General features: G+C 37.2%; 3 protein-coding genes across 7 annotated transcripts; 2 read left to right on the forward strand and 1 right to left on the reverse strand.

Moving 5' to 3' along the window:
• On the forward strand, positions 1–26,219 carry LOC127946987 (ras-related protein Rab-8B-like). Its single transcript, XM_052543854.1, has 7 exons — positions 1–186; positions 3,916–3,976; positions 6,687–6,747; positions 6,850–6,927; positions 7,151–7,240; positions 7,478–7,594; positions 24,082–26,219. Exons 1-7 carry the CDS (start codon positions 63–65, stop codon positions 24,172–24,174), a joined length of 624 nt encoding a protein of 207 aa, XP_052399814.1. The 5' UTR covers positions 1–62; the 3' UTR covers positions 24,175–26,219.
• LOC127946984 (uncharacterized) lies at positions 12,443–14,204 on the reverse strand. 4 transcript variants are annotated; one of them, XM_052543849.1, is made up of 5 exons: positions 13,979–14,204; positions 13,748–13,912; positions 13,451–13,648; positions 13,184–13,351; positions 12,443–12,850 (listed from the first exon to the last, which is right to left on the reverse strand). In XM_052543849.1, the coding sequence occupies exons 1-4, from the start codon at positions 14,200–14,202 to the stop codon at positions 13,213–13,215; spliced, it is 726 nt and encodes a 241-aa protein (XP_052399809.1). In that variant the 5' UTR covers positions 14,203–14,204; the 3' UTR covers positions 12,443–12,850; positions 13,184–13,212. The 4 variants fall into 4 exon arrangements, with proteins under 4 accessions (XP_052399809.1, XP_052399811.1, XP_052399810.1 ...); XM_052543851.1 differs by having other exon boundaries at positions 13,184–13,285; positions 13,550–13,648; positions 13,748–14,204; XM_052543850.1 differs by having other exon boundaries at positions 13,550–13,648; positions 13,748–14,204.
• Positions 15,239–17,822, forward strand: LOC127946983 (uncharacterized). 2 transcript variants are annotated; one of them, XM_052543847.1, is made up of 7 exons: positions 15,239–15,926; positions 16,071–16,210; positions 16,507–16,653; positions 16,917–17,024; positions 17,120–17,161; positions 17,263–17,329; positions 17,512–17,822. In XM_052543847.1, the coding sequence occupies exons 1-7, from the start codon at positions 15,656–15,658 to the stop codon at positions 17,643–17,645; spliced, it is 909 nt and encodes a 302-aa protein (XP_052399807.1). In that variant the 5' UTR covers positions 15,239–15,655; the 3' UTR covers positions 17,646–17,822. The 2 variants fall into 2 exon arrangements, with proteins under 2 accessions (XP_052399807.1, XP_052399806.1); XM_052543846.1 differs by having other exon boundaries at positions 15,241–15,926; positions 17,260–17,329; positions 17,512–17,821.
• Positions 26,220–27,937: the final 1,718 nt, after the last annotated feature.

The following is a 27,937-nucleotide window of genomic DNA, read 5'->3' on the forward strand; positions in this document are numbered from 1 at the left end:
TCAATGCCTTGAACAAGGGAAACTGTGCAGTGTCAATCATAAACGGAATACCGGCTCGGTAAATGGCGAAGACTTACGATTATCTCTTCAAACTCTTGCTAATAGGAGACAGTGGAGTGGGAAAGACATGTCTGCTGTTCAGATTCAGCGAGGACGCGTTTAACACCACCTTCATCTCCACAATCGGTCAGTTCACCGGTGATCTGGTAGAAGGGACTGGACGGTGTCCCGTTATCTGCAGGACAATAGTGATCAGATACAGTAACGCTGTTGTAATGACGTTTCTAGTTTAATTTGCATTGGTAAAGTAGGTTAAAAAGCACCTGTGTGTGTGTTTTAATAAATCACGTGATTACGTGTTACATTAAAACATCTGGATTTGTTTAGAAATGCACAGGCCTATGAGAGACTCAGCTTGCTTATGTAGACATATTTAAACAAATATTTCTATCTATCTATCTATATATCTATCTATCTGTCTAGATAATTTATTTATATATCATTTTAAATATATATAGACAGATGTGTGTACACACACACACACACACACACACATATATATATATATATATATATATTCCAGAAACAATGCTGTCAGCTCTGTGAAGGTGTGAAAGTTATATTTTGCTGACCAGTTCTGTATCTACTTTTAACCTGTCAAACCCTGCTGACTTATGGCCTTAAAGTTCATACAGAAGTCTACTCAAGGGAAACACAAACAGTGCATTGAGTTAAATAGGCATTTTATGTTCACGCCGATGGACAGAAGCCACTCAATACATTGCTGTTAGACGTTTTGTTGTAGCATTCAGGTTTAAACAATGGGAAGATGCTGTTTTCCATATTATAATCATTATCATCCATATTATAGTAATTTTTCTGTGACCGTGAGAAAGAAGGAATGTGCATCTTCATGACGCAGAAAACTTTCTATAAATCATTGATAAGTATGCAGGGTGAAGACTTGCTAGTGACATTGCAAATGCTCAAGTAACCATTTTTCTTTCTTTCTTTCTTTCTTTTTTATTTATAAAAAAAATTGTCAGCATGATCAAATAAACAACAACAACAACAAAGTTAAAAAGACACTTTTTTTAATACATACACTTTAAAAAGTGATGCTACATAAGAAGTATTCTGTGCTCAATAGTTAAACATATATTTACATATTTTCTCCTAGTGTGAAGAACATTTTTTCAGTATAAAGAACCTTTTGTGTAACGGAAAGGTTCTTCATGGAACCATAGATGCTGATAAAGAAACTCTTATTTTTTACATAAAAAATGCTATTTTTTTATATATATATCTTGAATATCTTATACAGTTTCAAATCTCAAGTACATTTTTAGACAAAATTTGGCTTAAGAAAATGATTTTGTTGTACGTGTGAACATTGCACAGTTGTCTTTCGTCGGCCTGCACAGAGACTTTAGTCATTTCCTTTGTCGGTTTTTCCATCTGATTAAAACGTCACCGCCCCCTCTGCCTTTGTTTGCAATGCTGTCTTGCAATGGGGTCTCTGAGCCTTGACTTTCTTTCAGACTTTAGTTGTATTTAAAGCCCATTTTCCATTCTCTGTTAAAAAGCAGCAATTTTGCTGAAATGTTGACGTTGAGATGTTAGAAATCATCACGGTCAGTCTGCATATACAACATTTTGGTACCAACATCAGCACGGGGTGCTGGGGAAAGTACAGTTTCTTTGTGCGGGGTCATAGTAGACTTGACCATGAACAGAGGGCTGTACTGTGTGAATCCTCATCATGCTCTTGTGATATTCGCTCAGCCCATCTCAGCATTCTTCCGCCAATGCAGCCGAGCTTATGACTTGCATCTGTTTTCTTGTGCCAGAACGCCCAGGACCCCGGTTGTGGACACTCTGCACTTCCCCTCACTTCTCTGAGGGTTGTGATATTGCTTAACTAATCTGCTTGATAAATTATGTTCCTCATTTTAGCTGTAGCTAAAAGCTTCTGTTAAATTACTGAATGTAAATGTATTAAACATTTGTGTCATTGACTGACACTACATTATCTGACGAAAATGTGAATAGTGATCACTCAATCAAAACTCACCATCACGATACTAGAGTGTTGTGGATGGTTATGCACAACTAATATGTGACTCTGGAGCACAAAACCAACCTTTTGTCACTGGGGTATATTTGTAGAAAAAAACATTGTATGGGTCGAAATGATCAATTTTACTTTTATGCCAAAAATCAGACATTTAGCAAATTGTCTACTGTAAATTTATCTAAACTTAATTTTTGATTAGTAATGTGCATTTCTTCATATCAATTTTAAAGGCAATTTTTTCAGTATTTTGATTATTTTGCACCCTCAGATTCCAGATTTTCAAATAGTTGTATCTCGGCAAAATATTATCCGATCCTAATAAACCATACCTCAATGTAAAGCTTATTTATTCAGCTTTCCGGTGCTGTATATAGTACAGACCAAAAGTTTGGACACACCTTCTCATTCAGAGAGTTTTCTTTATTTTCATGACTATGGAAATTGTAGAGTCACACTGAAGGCATCAAGGTTTATTTGAGCAAGAAGGAGAGTGATGGGGTGCTGCGCCAGATGACCTGGCCTCCACAGTCACCGGACCTGAACCCAATCGAGATGGTTTAGGGGTGAGCTGGACCGCAGACAGAAGGCAAAAGGGTCAACAAGTGCTAAGCATCTCTCGGGGGAACTCCTTCAAGACTGTTGGAAGACCATTTCAGGTGACTACCTCTTGAAGCTCATCAAGAGAAAGCCAAGAGTGTGCAAAGCAGTAATCAAAGAAAAAGGTGGCTACTTTGAAGAACCTAGAATATGACATATTTTCAGTTGTTTCACATGTTTTTGTTATGTATATAATTCCATATATAATTCCACATGTGTTCATTCATAGTTTTGATGCCTTCAGTGTGACTCTACAATTTTCATAGTCATGAAAATAAAGAAAACTCTTTGAATGAGAAGGTGTGTCCAAACTTTTGGTCTGTACTGTATATCGCCACTTAAGGTCCAGGTTCAGGGTCACATATGTGAAATTGCATGTTAAATTATTTGTTCTTCACTCTAATGTAATAACCATGTTTCATTGACTAAAATGCCAACAAACAACTCAATTTTGACATTTTCTGAAGAAAATGGGATTGGTTTTTGCTCAATCACAACTCACATCCACTAAAGTGAAAGTGTGTGAACTTTTTTTATTTGACAAATGACATAAGATAGAAGTCTCACCGATGGAGTCTAGCTAAATTTAGTTAGGTTTGTGCTTAAGGCAAGACCACTTATTTGGTATAAACCTCTAGTTTACCAGACCAGATCTTAAACCACTATATTGTTGTAGCATTAGACATTTTTCCACAGGAAAACCACACCACAGAGCAACTCATTTGACTAGTTGTGCAAGACATATTTTATTATTAATTTTTCTAAATTTGCACTGAATGCCACTTTTTGTGCCATACATTATCTTAAAATCCTTCATTGTGATTCAGTTCTTTATTAGAAATATTATCATCTCTTCACACCATCAATAGGTTTGAAAGTGAAAAAACTGAAAGTTAAAGTGATGTGTGGAAAAGTATGTCCCATACTTGGAATTCATGCTCTGCATTTCACCCATCCAAGAGCACACACACACACACACACACACACCCGGAGCAGTGGGCAGCCATTTTTTGCTACGGTGCCCAGTTTGGGGTTTGGTGCCTTCTCAAAGGTCTCGCCTCAGTCTGAGGCTTTACCCAATAGGCCACAAGGTCAGAAATACAGAGAACAAACTAAAATGCTGAGTTTATTGTTGCTTGGCACATTTGTGTGAGACTAGCTGGAATGCAAAAAAACCCCCAAAAAGTATTTGTCCACTCACCAGCAAGGCATTGATTGTTTCTCTTTTTCTCTGTTGCCAGGAATTGATTTCAAAATCAGAACTATCGAGATCAATGGGAAGAAAATCAAGCTGCAGATATGGTGAGCCGTTTGTTGGTCATGAATAAGCAGCGCTAAGTCCCATTTCATATACATCTAATTATATCGTCATTTACACTTCATCTTCATCACTTCATCAGGCGTATTTAAAGCTGTGCAAACTGTTGGCATGTTATTTACAACCTAAACAGACTTTCTGAATATAGTGAACACAAAGCTTTTGCTCTTAATCAGAGTTCGTTGCTACAAACAGTTAGCTTTGAAGCTATTAGAGAAGAAACCTCTAGCATAAACACACACTTAATTAATCTTGCATGCAAATATAGATATTTTTGTCCAATAAAGTGCTCTCTAGAATGAGAATACCCTTTTAAAAAAAGAAGCACACAATAATATACTTTAAAGGAATTTACTTAAGTGAATGTAATGGTTTCAGGTACTTGACTACATATTATTTGCAATTAAATGAGAATATACAGGTGCTGGTCATATAATTAGAATATCATCAAAAGTTGATTTATTTCACTAATTCCATTCAAAAAGTGAAACTTGTATATTATATTTATTCATTACACACAGACCGATATATTTCAAATGTTTATTTCTTTTTATTTTGATGTTTTCTAACTGACAACTAAGGAAAATCCCAAATTCAGTATCTCAGAAAATTTGAATATTGTGAGAAGGTTCAATATTGAAGACACCTGGTGCCACACTCTAATCAGCTAATTAACTCAAAACACCTGCAAAGGCCTTTAAATGGTCTCTCAGTCTAGTTATGTAGGCTACACAATCATGGGGAAGACTGCTGACTTGACAGTTGTCCAAAAGACAACCATTGGCACCTTGCACAAAGAGGGCAAGGCACAAAAGGTCATTACAAAGAGGATGGCTGTTCACAGAGCTCTGTGTCCAAGCACATTAATAGAGAGGCGAAGGGAAGGAAAATATGTGATAGAAAAAAGTGTACAAGCAATAGGTATAACCCTGGAGAGGATTGTGAAACAAAACCCATTCAAAAATGTGGTGGAGATTCAAAAAGAGTGGACTGCAGCTGGAGTCAGTGCTTCAAGAACCACTACAGATGTATGCAAGACATGGGTTTCAGCTGTAGCATTCCTTGTGTCAAGCCACTCTTGAACAACAGACAGGGTCAGAAGCGTCTCGCTTCAAAAAGGACTGGACTGCTGCTGAGTGGTCCAAATTTATGCCCTCTGATGAAAGTAAATTTGGCATTTCCTTTGGAAATCAAGATCCCAAAGTCTGGAGGAAGAGGGGTGAGGCACACAATCCACGTTGCTTGAGGTCCAGTGTAAAGTGTCCATAGTCAGCGATTGTTTGAGGTACCATGTCATCTGCTGGTGTTGGTCCACTGTGTTTCCTGAGGTCCAAGGTCAACGCAGCTGTATACCAGGAAGTTTTAGAGCACTTCATGCTTCCTGCTGCTGACCAACTATATGGAGGTGCAGATTTCATTTTCCAACAGGACTTGGCACCTGCACACAATGCTAAAGCTACCAGTACCTGGTTTAAGGACCATGGTATCCCTGTTCTTATTTGGCCAGCAAACTTGGCTGACCTTAACCCCATAGAAAATCCATGGGGTATTGTGAAGAGGAAGATGCGATATGCCAGACCCAAGAGTGCAGAAGAGCTGAAGGCCACTATCAGAGCAACCTGGGCTCTCATAACACCTGAGCAGTGCCACAGACTGATCGACTTCACGCCACGCCACATTGCTGCAGTAATTTAGGCAAAAGGAGCCCCAACTAAGTAGTGAGTGCTGTACATGATCATACTTTTCATTGTTATACTTTTTAGTTGGCCAAGATTTCTAAAAATCCTTTCTTTGTATTTGTCTTAATTTAAATTCTAATTTTCTGAGATACTGAATTTGGGATTTTCCTTAGTTGTCAATTATAACTAACAAAATAAAAAAATAAACATTTGAAATATTTCAGTCTGTGTGTAATTAATGAATATAATATACAAGTTTCACTTTTTGAATGGAATTAATGAAATAAACTTTTTGGTGATATTCTAATTATATGACCAGCACCTGTATTAGTTTACATTTATATTAAAGGGATAGTTCATCAAAAAAAAAAAAAAAAAAAAAATAACCCCATTATTTGACTTCAAAAATCTTCAAACCACTTTAAGGCCTCCTTAAATGCTTATACCTATATATCAGTTAAATCTTGTAAACACAGGTACCGGAATAAAACATTGATTTTCAAAATCTTATAAGTAATATGTCAAATATATAACCACACAAAATTATAAATGGTAAAATGGACATTTTTCATTCTGTTTTCCAATCAGCTAGCAAGTTAACAGTTAGCAGACAAGCTTTGTGTATTACTCATCAGTTAACCTGCTAGCTTAGCATACCAGTAACCTGTTACCATAGCATATCGCAAGCCCATTAACCTGTCATCTTATCATACCACCAGCCTTTCAGTCAAATTAAAAAAATTAGCCACTAACCAGAACTTATGCATACCTTACATATAAGTTATTGTTAATATGACGGAAATGACGTCACACACTGTGGCTGGTCTTCCTGTTCAGTTAGGTGACTTATGAAGGATGAGAAATGCAGACAGTTGTGTCATGGACAGGCTGTACATCCGTACCTCTAAAGATGTTTAATTTAATAAATCTCTGTAAACGAATGTGAAGTGGTAAGGCTGAGCAGAGTGACGAAGGAAGGAACGTGTTTGTGTGTGACTGTCTGATTGTTTTACAGGGACACAGCAGGGCAGGAAAGATTTAGGACGATCACCACGGCGTACTACAGAGGCGCTATGGTAAAACACCATTGGATACTACTCATGTCTGTGTGGAAGTGTAGATCCCTGAAGATGGATTTTTCATATATTTTCACATATTTCTGCTTGGCTTGTTTTCAGGGCATTATGTTGGTATATGACATCACCAGCGAAAAGTCATTTGAGAACATTAAAAACTGGATCCGCAACATCGAGGAGGTAACATTGAGGAGGAATATGTTCACATATGTGTCTGGTAACATGTTGAATTGATAAAGTATCATCATTTTGATTATAATACAGATTTGGTCCAGGTTGGGGGGGTCCATATTAGGGGGTCATTGAATTATAAGTTTCCTAGCCACTCTGTAAATTTATATCAAATATAATTGATTGTTTATTTGATACATTTGTTAGAGAACTTCTTAATTACTCATTTCAGCATGCATCATCTGATGTAGAGAAGATGATCCTCGGAAACAAATGTGACATGAACGACAGGAGACAGGTGTCCAAAGAGAGAGGAGAGAAAGTAAGGCCTCTCATGTCTTGCAAGCTTACAGTTTTCCATACAAATAATACATAATTTAAAGTAAACAATATAAATTAATCTATTAAAATGAAGAATAAAGAAAATGCATTTTATTTTAAAATGCCATTCTTGTAACATTACCTGTATATTATAGGTATGTTATTTCGAATCAGATATACAGTATCTTGAGTGAGATTGGTTATAATTTTTTATTATATATTTTGCTTTTTTGTCCAGTTGGCAATTGATTACGGGATCAAGTTTTTGGAAACAAGTGCAAAAACCAGCATAAATGTCGAAGAGGCCTTTTTCACACTTGCTAGAGACATTATGGCTCGACTTAACAGGAAAATGGTGAGTGTTTTTGTAAGGTTTTTTTTATTTAATTTTTTGTGTATTTTACTAGATATAATTTATTATTATTTGCTTTAAAAAAATCGTTACAATAAATCACATTTTAAAATGGTATTTTATAACTCCATATTTTATAACAATTTTAAAACTGCATTTAGTTTGATATTAGTTGAGCTGTTACAAAAAGTGCAATACTGTGACGGTGGGGCGAAGGAAGGACTGGAAAAAATAACAGTTAACAGTTTTAATAGAAATAAATAAACAAACAAACAAGAAGGGATAATGATGCAGGGAAGACGACAATTCAAGATGGTGGGGAGACGGTGAGTAATCCAGGTGAAGATGGTTAGACGGCAGCAGGAGAGGATGGCACAGGAACTCCTCTTGGAGTTCCCAGAAGGGCCTACCTGCTGATTGTAGTCATCAGTAAGGGAGTGATCCAATATGTCCCTAGCAGGTACCCAACTCCTCTCCTCCGGACCGTAACCTTCCCAGTCCACCAGGTACTGGAATCCTCGTCCCCTCCATCTCGAGTCCAGAATATGATTTACCGAATAAGTCGGTTCCCCATCTACGAGACGTGGCGGCGGGGGAACCGGAGTAGGCGGATTAATACATGCATAAAACACGGGTTTAATTTTGGACACATGAAAGGCGGGGTGTATCCTCTTGTAGGCAGGAGGTAGTTTAAGGCGGACTGTCACTGGACTAATGATCTTGGTGAGAGTAAAAGGGCCGATAAATTTGGGAGCTAATTTGTTAGAAACGGAACGCAGAGGAATGTTACTAGTAGAAAGCCACACCTTTTGACCCACGACGTAAACGGGAGGCTTTGACCGGTGGCGATCGGCCTTAGTCTTAGTGAGTTCCCTCATCCTGAGCAGAGTCTCACGGGCTCTGGTCCAGGTGCGGTGGCACCTCTAAACAAACGCGTGAGCAGAGGGGACCGTGACTTCAGATTCCAGACTGGGAAAGACTGGTGGCTGGTACCCTACTCTACACTGAAATGGAGAAAGGCCCGTAGCTGACACTGGCAACGAATTGTGGGCGTACTCCACCATAGAGAGTTGTTGACTCTAGGAAGAAGGATTCTTGGAGACCAAACATCATAACGTCCTCTCTAAATCTTGGTTTGCTCGCTCAGATTGTCCGTTACTTGATATGTAGGGGATGATAACCCGAAGACAAGCTAACTGACGATCTTAACAATTTGCAAAACTCTTTCCAAGATTTGGATATGAACTGAGATCCCCTGTCAGAAACCACATCTACCGTGAGGCCATGAAGCCGAAAGACGTGATCTAGGACAGTGAACGCTGTCTCCTTGGCTGTAGGTAGTTTGGGCAAGGGAATGAAATGTGCCGCCTTCGAGAACCGGTCCACTACGGTCAAAACGACCATCATGCCATTAGAGGGCGGGAGGGCGGTAACAAAATCTAGAGCGATGTGGGACCAGGGTCTCGAAGGGACAGACAGCGGTTGAAGAAGCCCATCAGGAGGTCGGTTAGATGTCTTACCACTGGTGCAAACTGAGCAACCCTTGTAAGGCCGCCTTAACCTTCGACTCGACCTCCCATATGAGTGCTGAGACCACTAATTTCTCAGGAAAAAACACTCGGGAGTCACCGGGCGGGCAGAGGGATCAAAAAGACGTAAAAAAAAATAGGTTTTGACATTCTTGGAACCTGGGCGGTACGATAAAGTAAAATCAAAGCGACCGAAAAAAAGTGCCCACCGAGCCTGCCTGGAATTGAGTCTTTTGGCAGTTCTAATGTACTCTAAATTCTTATGATCGGTCCAAACAATGAAAGGTACCCCTGAGGCTTCCAGCCAGTGACGCCACTCCTCCAATGCTAATTTGACGGCCAACAACTTTCTATTGCCAATGTCATAATTACGTTCGGCAGGAGCTAAACGATGAGAAAAGAACGCGCAACGATGTACCTTATCGTCCGATACAGCATGTTGGGACAACACTGCTCCTACCCCCACCTCTGACGCGTCGACCTCCACCACGAACTGCTGTGTGGGATCAGGGGCCACAAGGATGGGAGCTGAAATGAAGTGGCTTTTGAGGTTAGTGAACGCAGCCTCAGCTGCGTCTGACCACCTGAACGGAGTACTGGGAGAGGTTAAGGCTGTCGGAGGTGAGGCTAGTTGGCTGAAATTGTGAATTAAACGCCGATAGAAATTGTCAAACCCCAGAAACCGCTGTAGGCCCTGGTAAAAAAAAAGCATACTTTTTTGTATTTCAAATATATTTTAATTTTAAACAATACACTGCAAATATACTAACCAAAAATAACACAGTCTTTAAATGTATTAAACGTATATTAGCAACATACTTCTGGTACTCATTTTCAGTAAGACTTTTAATATACTTTAAAAAAATTGTAATTTATTATACTTTATTATACTATATTTTAGAGAAATGTACTAAAAGTGAAATTAAAGTAGAATTTTAGAAGTTTATTTATTTTAACTTTATTTTTAAGTATATTTTAGACAAATTTTAACTGCATGCTTGAAATTATGCTTGTCACAATGCACTGAAAGCATATTTTAAAAATAGTTTATTTAATATATTGAAGATTTAGCATATTTTAAGTTAATTTTGAGTGTGACTTTAACGTTTACTTATTTAAGCTAGGAACTTTGTAACTTGGCAAAAGTGATGAAATTTTTGAAAGCCTGTTATAAATATATTTTCAATACAATATATGCATTGCACAAATGTCTGTTCTTTTAACAGTTTTTTTATATGCAGTTATGTTTATTGAGCTAATATTAGAAGTATCATGATACAATCATAAATGACAGGGTCATAATAATCCTAAAAACATTAACAAAAAATTTGACATTAAACACACTATGTAACATTATTTATGTCAAATATTTAACATTAAACACAATAATATTCAGGACTGATATGAAATATAAGAAAAACCTGTTATGTAATTGAGTTACACAGTGAATTATGGAAAAAAAAATGGGATTAACATTAACAGTTGCATGTTTTTCACTGGTACAATTACAAACATTTCTGTTTGCAGGAAACAGTTTTAGTCTCTTTCAACATTGTTTGGAAGTGGACTAACATACATTTTGTCCTTAGACTTCACCATTACACATTTGCGCTCTAATGACTGAGGATGTACAGCAAATACATTATTGGTGTGACACACTTCAGTTAGAAATGTACAGGATATATTTAACTGAGCATCTCTATAAACCTTTCTTCCACTCTTGGCTAGCTCTTTAACTAAAAGACAGAAACTGTTTGTATCAAATACAGAAGAGGCCCCATCCTCAGATGTGTAGGCCACCAAGGTCAAAATCTCACAGAATGTCCCATCATTTAACTGTACAACAGAATTATTTCTCTTTTTAAGAGTTGTGTTATTATATGAATGATAAACAACACTGTTGCAAATGAAACGGTCATAAAATAAACCTAAATGAACAGTGTCTCCTGTGAAATGTTCAATAGCCCTCCTCTGCAGCACAGATGTGCTGCCTTTCTTTGGGCAGCCAAAACCTCTGACATTATCTGGAAACTCTTTTGACGTTTTTGTTACGCCAGACCTACCCTGGAGTTTGCCAAATATTTTTTTTATGTTGTCATTTGCATTTTCCATTATAGTCTCTGCTTTTGTTGAAAGACCCCTCCACCTAAGGAATCTTTTCACTATTTGAGCAGACACATGTGTTGTTCCATTAAAAAATTTTAGCAAAGTCCCATTGAATGATTCAAATGGAAATGTGGATGTTGCCCACAATGGTCCCCAGTTGCGTACGCTTGATGCCAAGTGCATTAACAAATGTACATTGAAAGAGACATTACCAGCACCATACAGTTTCTCAAAATTATGTACGAACTTTCGAAGAGCTTGCTCTGCCATATCCACGTGGGTCATTTTCACTGCATCCTGCAGAAGAGTGTGAATTGCAAAAACTAACAAAAAAAGATGACTCCAGTACTTCTTTTTTAAAATTCCACTCAAAACAGTCAAAGCATAAAAGAGCAAAAATGACCTCCATTCAGACGCCTTCCAGAATTTTCGGTCCTTAACTGATCTGGGTGCCCTTGTGACCTCCACAGGTGGGCTAATTAACATTAGTCCCTGGTCTATGTCACTGACCTTAGAGCCCAAGTACCATTCTTCCTTATGGTGCTTACTATCCAACCACAGAGATGTTAACTGTTTCATTACACCAAGGCAAACACAGTGCTGGTAGTCCGGAACAAATCCAGTGATCATTTTAAAGCTCTCAAGTTCCATCAGAGGGGATGGGCCTTTCACACCCATTATTGGTCTCTCAGGTGTTGCCAGCATTGCGTGCCTGAAATGGTCAGTCTCTGTCCTTTAATGGTGGTTCTGGTGTTTCCCATACATATGGGCCACCACCAGAGTGAAGGCAGAAGTCACATCCATATTTTCCATTAAATTGTTTCGTATTTCTCAGGAGGGGGCGGGCAATTGAATCTGAGGAGCAGAGTAGCGAATGAATTTTGCTTGTGTGCTCTGTGTTTTCAGAGTCCCTCCATTTAATACCAACCTGTTCCAGTTCTTTAAGCTGTGCAACAAAAGCAGTTAAAAATGTAGCCATATTTGGCTTGCTGTTACCAAGCCATAAGCATGGAATGCATATATTACCTTGCCGGACTCTTGGTGACAGTTCTACAATTTGACACTGGATTGGCCATATCTGAACATTATTACTTTTGAAAACTGGAATTCCATCACAGTTCCACAAAATTGAAATGTCATCATCCCCCATTTGTCCAGTTTGCTTGAATTTTTGATATCCTGCCCCACTCTGAATATCAGAAAGAATGCCAGGAGTTGATTCCTTTGTATTCAAATGTATATCAGGTTTTTCCAAAATGTCCACTATTTGGGCTGATAGGCTAAGTACAAGAAAGTACGACCCAAGTTTTAGGCTGTTCTCAATGTCAAATTCAGTATTACAAGAAGAACAGTTTTGTGGTGCTGTCTCACTGGGTCCAATGTAGGTTTCACAGTTGATACAATAGAAATGGGGCTTATACTGGCCAAACTGTCCATAGGCTTTATGAAAAAGGTATGTGGTTGCTGGTACCAAGCCAGGGAAATGTGCATTAAACAATGTAAGAAGATCCTGAAGTGCTACACCTGTCAAATTGTGCCTCAGTACATATGACATGAGTAAAAGCAGACTCTGTCCCTTCGTGAGAGGAGCACCAGGGTATACAAGATCATCATCTAGCTGTTTCTGTAAAACACAAAATTAATCACATTTACACCTAAAGCAATATTTGAAGAAATGCAGCAGCACTTATAGTGTTGTTCTGTCAAAACAGATAGGCTTACAGTCAACATAGTTACACTTTGAATTTAAGGATTCATCAAGATTAGTAAATGCTGTAGCTAACATGGTAATAACTAAGAAATACAAAAATATATATTTGTAAAGCATTTGTCATTTATAATACTTTTCTAATATCAATAAAACTGAACATTGTTCGTTCATGTTAGTTCAGTGTGCATTACCTTATGTTAATAGATACTTTTATTTAAAAAAAGTATTAGTAAATGCTGAAATTACCTTAAGAAACTCATCTCGATCTTGGCTTTTTATTTCACAGACTCTTTGTTGTTTTCTTCCACCATCTTCCTCTCTGTCCTCCTGTTCATTTCCATCATCTTCCTCTCTGTCTTCCTGTTCACTTCCATCATCTTCCTCTCTGTCCTCCTGTTCATTTCCATCATCTTCCTCTCTGTCTTCCTGTTCACTTCCATCATCTTCCTCTCTGTCTTCCTGTTCACTTCCATCATCTTCCTCTCTGTCTTCCTGTGCATCTTCATCATGTACCTCTCTGTCTTCCTGTTCACTTCCATCATCTTCCTCTCTGTCTTCCTGTGCATCTTCATCATCTTCCTCTCTGTCTTCCTGTGCATCTTCATCATGTACCTCTCTGTCTTCCTGTTCACTTCCATCATCTTCCTCTCTGTCTTCCTGTGCATCTTCATCATCTTCCTCTCTGTCTTCCTGTGCATCTTCATCATGTACCTCTCTGTCTTCCTGTTCACTTCCATCATCTTCCTTTCTGTCTTCCTGTGCATCTTCATCATCTTCCTCTCTGTCTTCCTGTGTATCTTCATCATGTACCTCTCTGTCTTCCTGTTCACTTCCATCATCTTCCTCTCTGTCTTCCTGTGCATCTTCATCATCTTCCTCTCTGTCTTCCTGTTCACTTCCATCATCTTCCTCTCTGTCTTCCTGTGCATCTTCATCATCTTCCTCTCTGTCTTCCTGTGCATCTTCATCATGTACCTCTCTGTCTTCCTGTTCACTTCCATCATCTTCCTCTCTGTCTTCCTGTGCATCTTCATCATGTACCTCTCTGTCTTCCTGTTCACTTCCATCATCTTCCTCTCTGTCTTCCTGTGCATCTTCATCATCTTCCTCTCTGTCTTCCTGTGCATCTTCATCATGTACCTCTCTGTCTTCCTGTTCACTTCCATCATCTTCCTCTCTGTCTTCCTGTGCATCTTCATCATCTTCCTCTCTGTCTTCCTGTGCATCTTCATCATGTACCTCTCTGTCTTCCTGTTCACTTCCATCATCTTCCTTTCTGTCTTCCTGTGCATCTTCATCATCTTCCTCTCTGTCTTCCTGTGCATCTTCATCATGTACCTCTCTGTCTTCCTGTTCACTTCCATCATCTTCCTCTCTGTCTTCCTGTGCATCTTCATCATCTCTGTCCTCCTGTGCACTTACATTATCATCTTTGCTTTCACGTTCTGTCTTCTTAAACCTTATCACCGTTTCAGATATCACATCTTGCCTCCTTTCTTCTGTGTCTCCTTTCTGATTTTTACTGTCTTGCAGGCTTCTTTGCACTTTACAATTATCTGCATCAACATGTGTAAGTTGTATCTGAGACAAATGGATAAGAAAAAGTGCAGTTTCAGTGATAAAACAGCAGTATTTAGCATCTAACAAAATAAAAGCAGTATTTTTGAAGGACTGACTTATACAGTTTAAATGTCTAATTAATTAGTAATAAAAAATGCTGTTAAACATAAAATTTTTCTCTTAAAGTCATACCTTTTCACAAACTGTTCCTCTGTCCAAAGAGTTGGGAACTGGAGATTCACAAAGAAATCTCTTGTATATTAATTTCAGTGGTTTCTGCAAATATAGTACAAACAACATAACTGTAAAACAGTAAAATTTATACACCAATAGTGCCTGTAATGTCTCATGTTTAACAAATTTTCAAAACACCATGACGCTTTTGTCTTTGAAAAGTTACATTATGTGACAGTCTTGGGTCATATGAATACTGAAAGTACTAAAAATAATAAAGTAAATTATATTAATAAAGATTTTACCATCACATTGGTCCAGTCTTACAGATGGGGTGTTACACTGTAATAACCCATATATACACTGTACTACTGTGTTTTTAGATGGGATAAAAATCAAATATGAAACACTTCTCAGAGGAAAAAAAGGCATGTATCATGTACAAAATATACATTGTTATATTTATTTTGCAAATTTATTTAATTTGAGATTTTACAGCAGTTTTATTAATTTATAATATTTACCTTTACAAAATACTGCTGTACTTAAAATATTTATTAATATAGTGCTTTTCATAATGGTTCATTATTACAAAGCAGGTTCACATATAAAATATAAAGAACAAATAATGAAGCACCTATAAGATAAAACAACACGTCCTAAATTATTTTAATAATTGCTGTAGGCTATTGCAGTACACCGTAATTTACAGTTTTCTTGTGAAAAATGTTTTCATAAATGTTTTTTATTATTTATGTTTACCTTTTTTTGATGAAGTCTTCTGTATTTTGTTGTTCTGGGCGTCTCTGGTTGAGTCCCGTCGCAATTCAAATGTCTTTTCAAATTACGGTTTGATGCCATGATTTCAGAGCATAGACTGTTTCAGAGTATCTAGTCTCTAACTTTGAATTTGGCGGTAAAGTGTGTGCCGTATAGTTTTGAAGCTCACTGCAACCAATCGGAGCATCTGACGCCTGACGTTACATGTTACGCAATCCCGTCAATCATAGTAGGTCTGACTCTGCAGGTGAGGTGAAAAGGTCTCGAATCACGATGCCTTACCAATTCGCTATATATTACTTTTTAGACAAAACAGTAAAAGTTGAAAGTGCATCGCTTATTGGGAATTTGGCCAATTTAAGTCAAGTGACGTCGCAGCCAGACCTTGACAGCGATGATAACTGGATTGAGATCAAATGGCCCACACGAAAAGAGCCCGATAGGACAGTACCAGCTAAAGTCCTACTATTAGGAGGTAAGATGATATTGTCATCAGTTATTTTTCGTTTACATGATCAGATTCTTGTAAACTTAACATTGTTTTAACATTGTTAACTTTTTTTTATGTTGGTTTGCATGCTGGTGTCGGCTAACCTCTATATTTCTATCGTTATATCAGATTCGTTCAAGGATCTTGTCACAAAGAAGAATTTATTCATTTTGGGTAAAGATATATGGACCAAGGAAGAATGCAGGGGTGTTATCATGAAAAAGAAAATGCTGGAGACCAATGCGGTGGAGGCAAAAAAAGCTAAGATGGTGAGTAAAAGTTTGCAAATTTGCAAATGAATTTGCATATTAGTTTAAACAGTTTTTAAGTTTAAATACATAGCTAACTTTCTTAATACTTGCTACACGCTGTCTCAAAAAGTGAGGTATATAACATGCCCAGCTACCTTCATGTTGGCTTTGGCACATTCCTTCTCTGTGGTGGTAGCTACAAAGCTATAGCGAGTACTGAGTGCTCAGGCAGTAATTTATTAATTTGGTGAGTAAATTATCATTCAATTCAAATTTTAAAGTGGACTAATTCTTTAACTGTATATTTTGTTCAGGAAAAGCAAACCAAGATCAAAGAGACAGCCAAGAACCAGATGCTTCAAAACCTGAAGGTTTCCCTTTCCAAAAATAAGAACAAAAACACACAAGATCAGCATAATAGTGAGGCAACTGAGGAGGAATTTCCACAACAACTTTATTGTGTAAGGGATACTGGTTTTCTGAAGACCTGGATAAATTTTACATTTTGTTGTACTGTGCTTTATAAACAGGACATTACTTAAAAAGAATAGAACGCTTTATGAAAGAAATGTAGTATCCTCTATATACGTTACTTAGTTACAGTTTACAGTTAATACAAATACCACCTGGTGTCATATTAAGATGTTTTTAAAAACCCTAATTTTTATTACATTCCTATTCATTGTTAAATTTTTTACATCATGAATGTGTTGTCCTGATAAAGCAAGCAAAGACTTTAAAGGCTGCCAGACCCAAATCATCCACTCCTGATGATTACACCAGTTCAGATGATGATGCCACAGTCATACGGAGTCCAAACCAACCTGACATTGTAAGTTATGAAGTTTTTCTGATTGCTTTCTGTACATTCTCTCAGACATGGACTCTCTTTGTATTGCTTTTAATTAATCTGTTATTATATTTTAGGGTAGTGATATGGATGAAGGATTACCCGCAATGCAGCACAATGTAAATGTATATTATAACATTCAAAAACAAGTTCATGTTGTAAAATGTGACTTTAATAAATAAAATGTATTATGTCTGCCTTTCATTGTTTGTTTTAGCAGTTAATGGATTATAGCACTGGTCAACAAATGGCACCCCAAATGGATGAAATCATGGCATCCCTTCGTGGTAGGTATAAGCTTTCATTACAGGGGTTGACATTGAAGAATAAAGTTTGTTCCACAATTGTCATAATTGCCATATACTGATCTGAAGTCCCATAATCTCAGGTCAGCTTTTACATTGCATCAGTCTATCCTGTGTCATAAATGTTAATAAAATACATTTGTTTTTCATTTAAATTCACCTAGAACTTCCAGAAATGATTAAAATAATGAAGGAGTGTGTCCACTGTATAAAGTCATTGAAGCCCTCGTTTGGGGGGACCCCATCATCCACAACCTCCTCTTTTGTCACTGAAGTTGAGATGGTACGTTACAATTAAAGAATAAAAGATACATTTATCATTGTATTATTTAAGAACTACATTAAATTCATAGCTTTTGAACGTGTACATATTGTATTTTGTTTTGAACAGGGATCATCCTTAAAGTTGTAGGTTACATATATGTTACATCATGTGAATTATCTTGTTAATGGGAACCTGCACACGAGAGATCATACCACTCTTCCATCTCCCTTTTTCTCTATACAGCAGCCCTTGGCTGGCAGTGAAGTTTCAGTTCCAAAGAGGGCCTTCCAGCGACTGAACCGCACACGCATGACCATCTTTGCGCAGGAGCTGGCTGTCCTGGTCTTTACAAAAGATGTACTTGCCCAGTCCACGCTAACAGGGAAATCAGGAAAAGGGGCCCCTCCTAAAACCCAGCTGGACGTTGCCAAAGTGCAGGCCATAACAGGTGTGTAATTTTATCTACTTATAAAGCAATAAAAGAACCATGAATCTTCTTGAATCATAAGTGCAAAGTCAGTATGCATTTAATACAGTATGCAGCAGAAGTTGGTTCAATAGCAAATACAGGGAAATAAAATACAACACATCACTGTATTTGCATTAGTTAAGTGGTAAAGTATAATATTTTTTTCTATGTAAAAATGTTTGTATGTAAAATCATTATGAAAGCGCATAACAAAAAAATATAGGTGCCACAGTATGACTTTGACTGGTGACGTTAGTTGTCGGCCAGTATTTTGGTCCATCATCAGTCATCTAGGGTACCAGCTATAAATGTTGCCCTCCAACACCTATAACACGTATGCAGCCCAGTATCATCGCACTACCACCACTGTGCTTTGCTGTTGAGTCTATGACTTCTTTTTCATGTCTAGTAATATATAAAACACCAGGAGCGTGTTAAGTGTCTTTTTCGCGCTGAGAGTTCGGGTGTTTTTTTACTCCTTATCATAGCAACCAAAGCGTCTCAACTGAAAACGCTGCGCTCTCAAGCACTCGCAGCTGGACATTTTCAGCAGAGCACCTAGCATTTTCAGCTGACAAAAAACACTTTGGTATAACTGAGGCCTTATAGCTGTTAATGGAGCTCTTTTAAATGTAAATATATAAACATGCAACTTGTTCCCACGGTAACTGAACAATTTACAGACAGTAAGAAATATACTCATTATGGAGGACTACCTGATATTAGTGTGCTTAAACTGCGAGAAAAAGTGACCAGTGCTGAGCATTAGTGTCATTTTTCATATAGTTTCAGCACAAAGAATTATGGGTTGGGAAAAGTTTGTAATGGTGCTGTGCTAAACCAGACTTATGTGGAAACATACCTGTAACCATTACTGTTCTTAGAAATGTTTGGCCCAGTGGTGTTAAATTTCTGTATGTCAGTATGTGTATGTAAATCAAACCTTTTATGCTGTTCATGCAATTACAGAAAGTTTAAACAACTTGTGTGAATGATCATATGTGTATCACACATTGTGGCATTGAGTGTCGATAGAGAGACTGTATTGAAAAATCAGGCCCCAAAGTATTTGTTCATGAGATAAAGTGCTATGCTGTTCAGCTATATGTTGTCTTTTCTGTTAACAGATGCAGTTCTGCTGGAGTTTCCACAGTCAACAGCATCTGATGTGCGAGCAGCTATCAGACGCAAGTGCAACAATGAACAGTTCGTCCAGAAGAAGGTCTGATGTGTAAATATGTTTTTATTTACACCTCTGTTGCTGTTCAGAAGGTTCTCTGTGGTTTCTTTCTGTTTTTGCACTTTTGTAAAACATGGTAAATTTATTCTGTTAAGTTTTGAAACCAAGTTCCTGTAAATGTAAATAAAAATGTTTTAAATAGATTTAAATAAATACTTGTTAATAAAATGTCTTTATTCATGTAATTATTGTTATTATTTTTTATTGACTTTACAACATTCAGCTTAGAGTAAATTAAGTGCCCCATAGGTAGTTTAGCCTTTCTGCTTAAAAATCATATACAATTACCACCAAATTATTATGTTTGTTTTTTGTTGTACATTTCAAAGAAACTCATTATGCATTTGTAATGTACTTGAAATACAAAGAAAAAAACTTTAATTTCATTAATCACAAGTAGTCCCTATAGACATGCCTAAAGTGTACTAAGCATACTTGAAGTTGTTCCACTTTAGCACATGAAAGTACACTAAATACACTTGAAATTGTGCTTTATTACAATTAAATTACAACTTAAATATATTTAGTACAAAATTAGTATTTCCAAAATAACACTCTTTAAGTTTGCTAATCAGTAACATACTTAAATTATACTGATCATTAGTCTGACTTTAAGTACACAGAAGTATACCAAAATTTAAATTATAATGTACTTGTAATAGAAATAAAGCACACTTTAATTCATTAATCAAGCACATATGTTGTCCCACAGCCTATACTTGAAGTGTACTAAGTATACTTGAAGTTGTTCCACTTTAGCACATGAAAGTACACTAAATACACTTGAAATTGTGTTTAATTACAATTAAATTATAACTTAAACATATTTAGTACAAAGTTAGCATTCGCAAAATAGCACACTTTAAGTTTGCTAATCATTAACATACTTAAATTATACTGATCATTACTCTGACTTTAAGTACACAGAAGTATACCAAAATTTAATATACTTGGCATATTATATTTTCACCAGGGGGGCCTTACGGGAATCTGGAGCTGGCCAATCTATCACAGCCTTAATCTTGTCAGGGTCCGTACGTATTCCCCCGGACAAGACGGTATACCCTAGGAAGGGAGCAGACTGTGCATGGAATACGCATTTCTCCGCCTTGGCAAAAAGGCCATTCTCAAGTAACCTCTGGAGCACTCGTCTGACGTGTTGAACGTGTTCCTGTAGAGATGAAGAAAAAATCAGTATGTCATTCAGGTAAACATAAATAAACTGATCTACCATGTCTCTCAACATGTCATTAACGAGTGCTTGGAAAATCCCGGGCCAGTTGGAGAGCCCGAACGGCATCACCAAGTATTCAAAGTGCCCTCTGGGGGTATTAAAGATGGTTTTCCATTCATCCCCCTTCCTGATGCGGACCAAATGATAAGCATTACGTAAATCCAATTTTGTGAATACAGATGCTCCCTGCAACCTCTCGAAAGCTGAAGACATGAGTGGTAATGAATAGGTGTTCTTTATCGTGATGTTGTTCAGCTCTCGGTAATCAATGCAAGGTCACAGAGAACCATCCTTCTTACCCACAAAAAACGAGGCACAACACGGATGTTGATTATCCCATACCGCCGTCCCCCATAGGGCGGCCTTGCCCGACAGTAACGTGATGTTGAATGCCACCTTTGATTCCTCGGTGGCGAAGGTGCAGGTCTGTATAGCGAAATGCATTTAACACTTGGTTAAGAAAGCTCTGCAAAATGTTGGCTCACCAGAATAGTTTTCAGGCGCCGGAAGTCGCGGCTCTGGCCGGAAGTGGTCCTGGGGGTTCTCCCGGGGGACGGACGGCGCAGGCGGTGCGATGGGCGCAGTGGGAGATTTGAGCTGATGGATAGCGCGTCCGGTGTTAGAGATGCTCTCCTGCTGCTGATCCATGCGTTTGCCACTGTGGTGCATAAAGTCTGTTAGAGTGTTGGTGCTTGCTGCTTCCATATTGGTGAGATCGTTCTGTGACGGTGGGGTGAAGGAAGGACTAGAAACAATAGCGAGCTTAACCTGTTAAATGTCACCCCGTCCCGTATACGGGATGCCTATATTGACTATACTATATTACAATCAAATCTAATCTAATCTTGACAAACTATATATCGTTGGAAAGGTATAAGACTCCCAAATATATATTTTACCAATATTTTTAGTTAAAAATTATGTAGGAAAAGTAATAGATCAATTTATGACAAGAGTGCACCCTCAGAAATCTTCATTACAAAAGGAGTTTTTACCTTTATTTAAAAAAAAAAGACTTCCTCGTTGCCTTTTTCTCTATCACATTTTAGAAATCACATCATCAGAGGTTATATATCACTTGAAAACATAAAATCTCAAAATTCATCCTTCAAAACCCATTATAAAATCAGACATTGCATTACCAAATCAAAATCATGTTACAAAATGTTTTCAGTCATGAATTATAAAAATTTAGGTTTGTATAATGCACATTCAAGTCTATCTTCAAAAACGTGAGTGACAGTTATCAGGTTAACAGTTTTAATAGAAATAAATAAACAAACAAACAAGAAGGGACAATGATGCAGGGAAGACGACAATCCAAGATGGTGGGGAGACGTTGAGTAATCCAGGTGAAGATGGTGAGACGGCAGCAGGAGAGGATGGCACAGGGACTGTGATAGTGCGGAGAGTGGATGAGGTTCCGGGGAAGACACGGACATCCAAACGCACACACTGAAGCAAACAGACAAGGTAGCGATATTAAACAACGATCTCACAAACACAAGACGTGAGAGAAACCAATATATAGGGGATGAGTAATGAGTGACAGCTGTTGCTGGTAACAATTAATGGAGACGCCCACAAACTAATCAGTGCAGATGTGAAACACACAGACTTCACCACAAAGTGCAAACACCCCGAGATCACAGTTTACCAACCGTGACAAATACTTGATATCATTAACGATTAATTGTACATCAATTATTAAAAATTGCTTACAATTATTTTAATCATGGATCATTGTTACAATGAATCACATTTTCATGAACAGACACTACTGCAGGTGAAAAATTATTTTATAATTGCATTTATATTTATATCGGTTCAGTAGTACAAAAATTCGCAGGATTACTTTTTATTTTATTTTATACTATTATATACAGTTGCAATCAAAATTATTCAACCCCCTTGACCTGCAAGACATTTTGCTGTAGAGAACATTTTATGAAATCAATTCAACAAAGGCATCAGTAGAGAAAGTTTGTTAATACACTTTTGAGTGATTCTGAGAACGGAACATTGATGAATCATGATAAAATTCAAATTGGCTTTAAACATTCATGTTCAAAATTATTCAAACCCCTTTGTGCAGAATCTTTTATTCTTTAAAATCATCAATAAACGCTGTCTTTAAATGTTTAGAAGCTTCTGTCAACTCTCTACTGCAGTCATGGCAGATTCCTCGCCTGAAAAAATCTTTGGTTTTCACATTGCCACTGCTTTCTTCAAATTCAACCAGATATTTGCAATGAGAATTTATTCTGGAGACTGAACAGGTCACTCAAGTACATTCTATGACTGATCCCTGAACCAAGCAGTAGTAGATTTGGATGTGTACTTTGGGATTACTGTCCTGCAGGAAAGTCCATTGATCATCAGCTTCAGTCTTTGCACCAAAGGCATCACAGTTCTTGTCAAAATGGCCTGATACTTCAAAGAATCCATGATGTCCTTCATACAGTCATGGTTTCCACTTCCTTCTACAGTAAAGACACCCCATAACAGGACTGTTCCACCTCCAAGTTTGACGATGGAGGTGTTGTTCTTCTGCTCATGAGCTTTGCCTGTTTTGCAGCAGACATACCGCTGATCCATGGGTCCAAAAAGTTCCAGTTTCGTCACATCACTCCATAAAACATTCCTCCTGAGCTCCACAGGTCTACACAAATGAATTTTATCAAGTTCTAGTTGGCCTTTTATTCTTCTTGATCAGTAGTGGTATTCAATATCAATATGACTCAAAATGAAGGCCATACTTGTCTAGTGTTCTTCTTACACACTGCATTGAAATGGTTTTCCTCCTTTAATAGGGTCATCTTGCAAGTCTTTGGCTGTACATTGCAGATTTTTCTCAGTTGCTTTGATTAAACATTTGATGATATTGTGCTTTTTTTCAACACCCTCAAAGGTTTTCTGGTAAAACACATTTTAAGCTAAGGAATTAGGGTGAGAACTGTGTCTCTAGGAACTTTCAATGTCTTGGAAATCTTCATATAGCCTTAGCCTTTCTAAAGTAATACAATATTTATTCTCTTTAGTTTTTATGAGATATCTGTTGACATTTTTGCTACTCAACTTCAACACACATGCATGGGCTAACTGTATGTGTAACAGCTCAAGCTAATTCTGTTTTTAATAGAGTTTCTAAAAGCTTAATTATGTTTTGAGAGTGTTTTATTCCCCACCATGCAAATAGGTGATTTAAAAACAGCAATGTTGAATAAGGGTTGAATAATTATGACATAGCCGTATTATAAAAAATCTTATAACTCAAAATATTACATTATATATTGACAATATCACTTTAAATATGCCAGTGAACTGTTATAGATGCAATTTTTATTTTATCCTGGATCTTCAGAAAAGCTTGTATTTGTAAAGTACTGCAGTCTCTGAGGGGTTGAGTAATTTTGATTGCAACTGTAAATTTTTTTGCCAACCCTAATATAATTATCATAATAAATTATTTTTAACATGTTTTAACAAAGCAGATTTTAAATGTTTCTATTTTTCGACTGACTAGAATGATGGTGGTCAAGCAGATGATGGGGGGCCTGTGAAGATTTCAGAGAAGCGCTCCAGAAAGCACAGCATCTTTAAATGTGCTCTGCTGTAACTCGCTGTGTATCTGCGACAGCCAGAAATGCTCTGCTGGTATAAAATATCACATGAGCCCCTGCAAAGAGCTGGACTATCAGGCTCAAGAATGGATGAAGGTTCATGTTTCCAAGCCTTTAAAGTCAAGATGGAACAGAGGAATGATGCAATTTGAGAGATTTAGGTTCACTCTGTGGTTGAGGAAATAGGAAATGTTTCCATTGTTGTGTGATGATAATCGAGATGAGTATGTCAAAAGATAATGGATCAGATATGAACGGTTTTGTTTTGAAATGTTTTTGTAAAATATTCCTTGTGGACACGGCACATGCTGTCTTAAAACATTTGCTGCTGAAGGCTTAGATGTATCTTGTACAGTATTTCTGAATTAGTCAGTGAGTCTTGTTGTAATATGTGACAGAGTGTCCTTTATACAGCATATAAACTGCGTTCTTGCACTCGTTAAAAAAAAATGAATAGAGATCTGTAAAATGCAATTTTTGGAATGCTAGTGGGTTAAAAGCACTTTACATGTGTTTTCAAAGAGCTCTCCTCACAGGCACATGTGCAAGAATAGCACAGACAGTCATCAATCCATCTGCAGGAAGGTTGCAAAGATAGAACATTATGGCTGCAGTGCATGATGGGGAGAAGAAACATCTTTAGGTCAGGTATCAAAGGCAACACATCTTACCTGGCAAAGTCACCCATAGGAAGTATGTGTGTTTGACACAGCCAAACCTGAAAACCATCAGTGTAAAGAAAATAAGATAAATTGGGCCTGTGTTGTACTATAGCTCATTAGCATTAGGGTGATAAACTATATAGTTTATGTTCAAATTCAGTCTAGCACTGATTTGTGAAAATTTTTGAATTTTTTTGAATATGAAGATGATCATTAATTGTTTATTTAGCATTAAATGATCAATAATTATTTCATTCATGTTTTAATTTGAAAACGGGCTGCTTGGCCATGTGAAAGCATGTATAGAGACTAAGGTCTTTATGTCAATGCTACAGTTTGTTTTGTATTTTGCATAGCAAGAAAGCTTAAATGAAACAGTCAGTTGACAAAAGGTGATTTTATATGTTTTTCATGCTTGTACTGTCATTATGTGTAGTTGTTTTTGTCAAAGGATGCAGAGTGAATGCAGTTGGTTAAATTAGCACTTTTGTTTTCAAACCTGAGACATTTTGGTCTCCTATTTAGGCTGCACTGATAGTTGTGTCAGATGAAGTAGTATAGATTACAGCAATAAAACGTCCCCATTTGGGAATTCTCTCTTCCGACTAGTGCTGATATTGGGAACCTTAATGCCTTTGAACTGTATCCATTAATCATTTGTAAGTCACTTGGATAAAAGCATCTGCTAAATGAATAAATGTAAATGTGAATGTAATCTAAGTTGGACTGGATACCACCTAAGTACACTGAATGAAAGTTTTAGTTATCATTATTTTACTTTGACAAATGTACCGTATATCATGACCACAGATTTTCAGATGGGACCATTGTTATGCATGAATTTTTTTTCATATTTGTAATTGTATGACCGAATTTTTAGGAGATAACTTCGTTATTGGACTCTATAATGCGATCGGTTGCCTGAAAAGTTACTATATGCTCATTCAAACGTGTTAAAACCTTAACAAAGAAAGTGTGAACAAGAATTTGAAGTGTGATTTTATTAATTGTAGGCTTTTATAACCAAAGTAAATACTGTATGAACCTGTCTTCATATTTTTCAGCTTATTTTTCCAAGTTTTGTCTTCTTTCTTCCAGCAATTCATCATCTAGTCTTTTCCTTAACAATGAACAGAATGTGCCATTCATACAACTTGCCAACTACAAACATTTTGCGTTGAGGTAGACTCATTTTGTCCTTTCACTTTGCATAGCCTTACTTTTTAGCCTTAAAACCCTTAAAAGTCAAGTCTCTTGAATTATACAGCATATTGATTAACCTCCTTAAGGTGATTTAGCTCATTATCATTATCAGAGTCACTAAATTAAAGATGATATTTTAAATGTTGTTGAGAGGCAAGACAAGACACAATAATGATTCAAGAATGTTTATATATGAATAAATAAATAAATATATATATATATATATATATATATATATATATATATATATATATATATATATATATATATGTGTGTCATTTTTGCGACAACATCACAACAGCTCCAAAGCGAACCCCTTTTCCATCAGTTGCTGCATGGATAAGAATGGGTTAGGGATATATATATATATATATATATATATATATATATATATATATGTATGTGTGGCGAGTGGGGCGGGGCTGAGAGGCGTGGGAACAAGGAGTGAGGCCAGGTGTAGTGATTGAAGATGAGCTGCACCTGCGCCCCTCCGCCGGTATCGAGTCCCACGTAGGAGATGGAAGGATATAAAACTGGAGCGACGACCGTGAAGGACGAGAGAGGACCAGGCCTGGGACATTATTTTATGTTTTCTTGTTATTTATGCGCACCAGTCGTCCGTGAGTGGCTGGTGCGCTGTTTTGTATTTATTTTTGAATATTAAAATGTTTTGATTGTGCGCCAGTTCCCGCCTCCTTCTTCCCGATGATTACGAACGTAGTATCGTTACAATATGATTTAACACTTAAGCACTGTTGGAGTTTTAGAGAGAGAGCCTGCACAATTGAAATGGCTCTCAAATGGGTTCTGATCTTGCTCAACTTTGATGGGTGGAACAAAGCTGAACTACAGAACAAGCAGTGAAAGTCCTTGCAGCTTGTGGTGCATCTCTTCAATTCGAGCAGTGATCTCCCTTTTTGGATTGTTATATGGATCTTGAAAAAGAGAGAGCCTACTCAGAGTATTTTGAGATCATGAAAATATCCCTAGTGCCTTTTTTAATCATCTGTCCTACAACGAGCCTAACCAAATCCATAAAATCACTTCATATAGGCCATGCAGAACATGACATACACTAATACATTTTAACAATGGACTGTATGTGGAGTAGACCTGCAGATTAGGTCAAATTGTAACAAGCTATTAACACTGCCAAACGCCTCATTCATTCAAACAATGCCAAAACAAAAGGCTAACACAGTGCAACTAGGCCGTCAGTGCAGTTTAATTATTAAAGATATTTTATACATGAATATGGTAAAACAACGACTATTAAGCCATTATTCACACTAATAAATTAAGCTGCAGGCAAATCTTACAAACCTTACATCAACCATGCTCTTGTCATCTGATAAGTTCAATTTATGTGCTGGCTAGATTCACTTATAATACTTCGTCATTAAAACTCAACAAGGATTTATGAAATCATGGCCATGAATTAACGTTGTGGTAATTAATAAAACTAGCTCACAAATTCTTGATTTGGTGGGAATTAAGTATTAATTCATAGTTAGCAGTTTTCACTAGGCCTATTTGTAAACTTTGCACCGTTTAAAATTTATAAAATAAAAACTTAAATATCGGTACTCACCGTCTGATTGCTGTCCACGTCGTCCATCCTTAATTAGTGTTGATCCAGCATGGTAGTTGGGGCTGTCAAAAAAAAACAAAACAACAACTTTCTCTTACTGTCTATGAAAAAAATCTATTGTCCTAAAACTACGGTCCTGAAACTGCAGCCTCTGGTTGTGCAGGAATACCCTTCTCGTCATCATAGCATGTCACGTGACATTCGTTATCATAATAGCGAAAATTTGAAGAGCCCTTCCACTGACTGCACCAACTGCGAGCGATGTTTTTAGTTCTGCTTTCTGCCTTCATCTGCGTTTTTACA

Source organism: Carassius gibelio, chromosome A25, assembly GCF_023724105.1.
Source record: "Carassius gibelio isolate Cgi1373 ecotype wild population from Czech Republic chromosome A25, carGib1.2-hapl.c, whole genome shotgun sequence".
NCBI lineage: Eukaryota > Metazoa > Chordata > Actinopteri > Cypriniformes > Cyprinidae > Carassius > Carassius gibelio.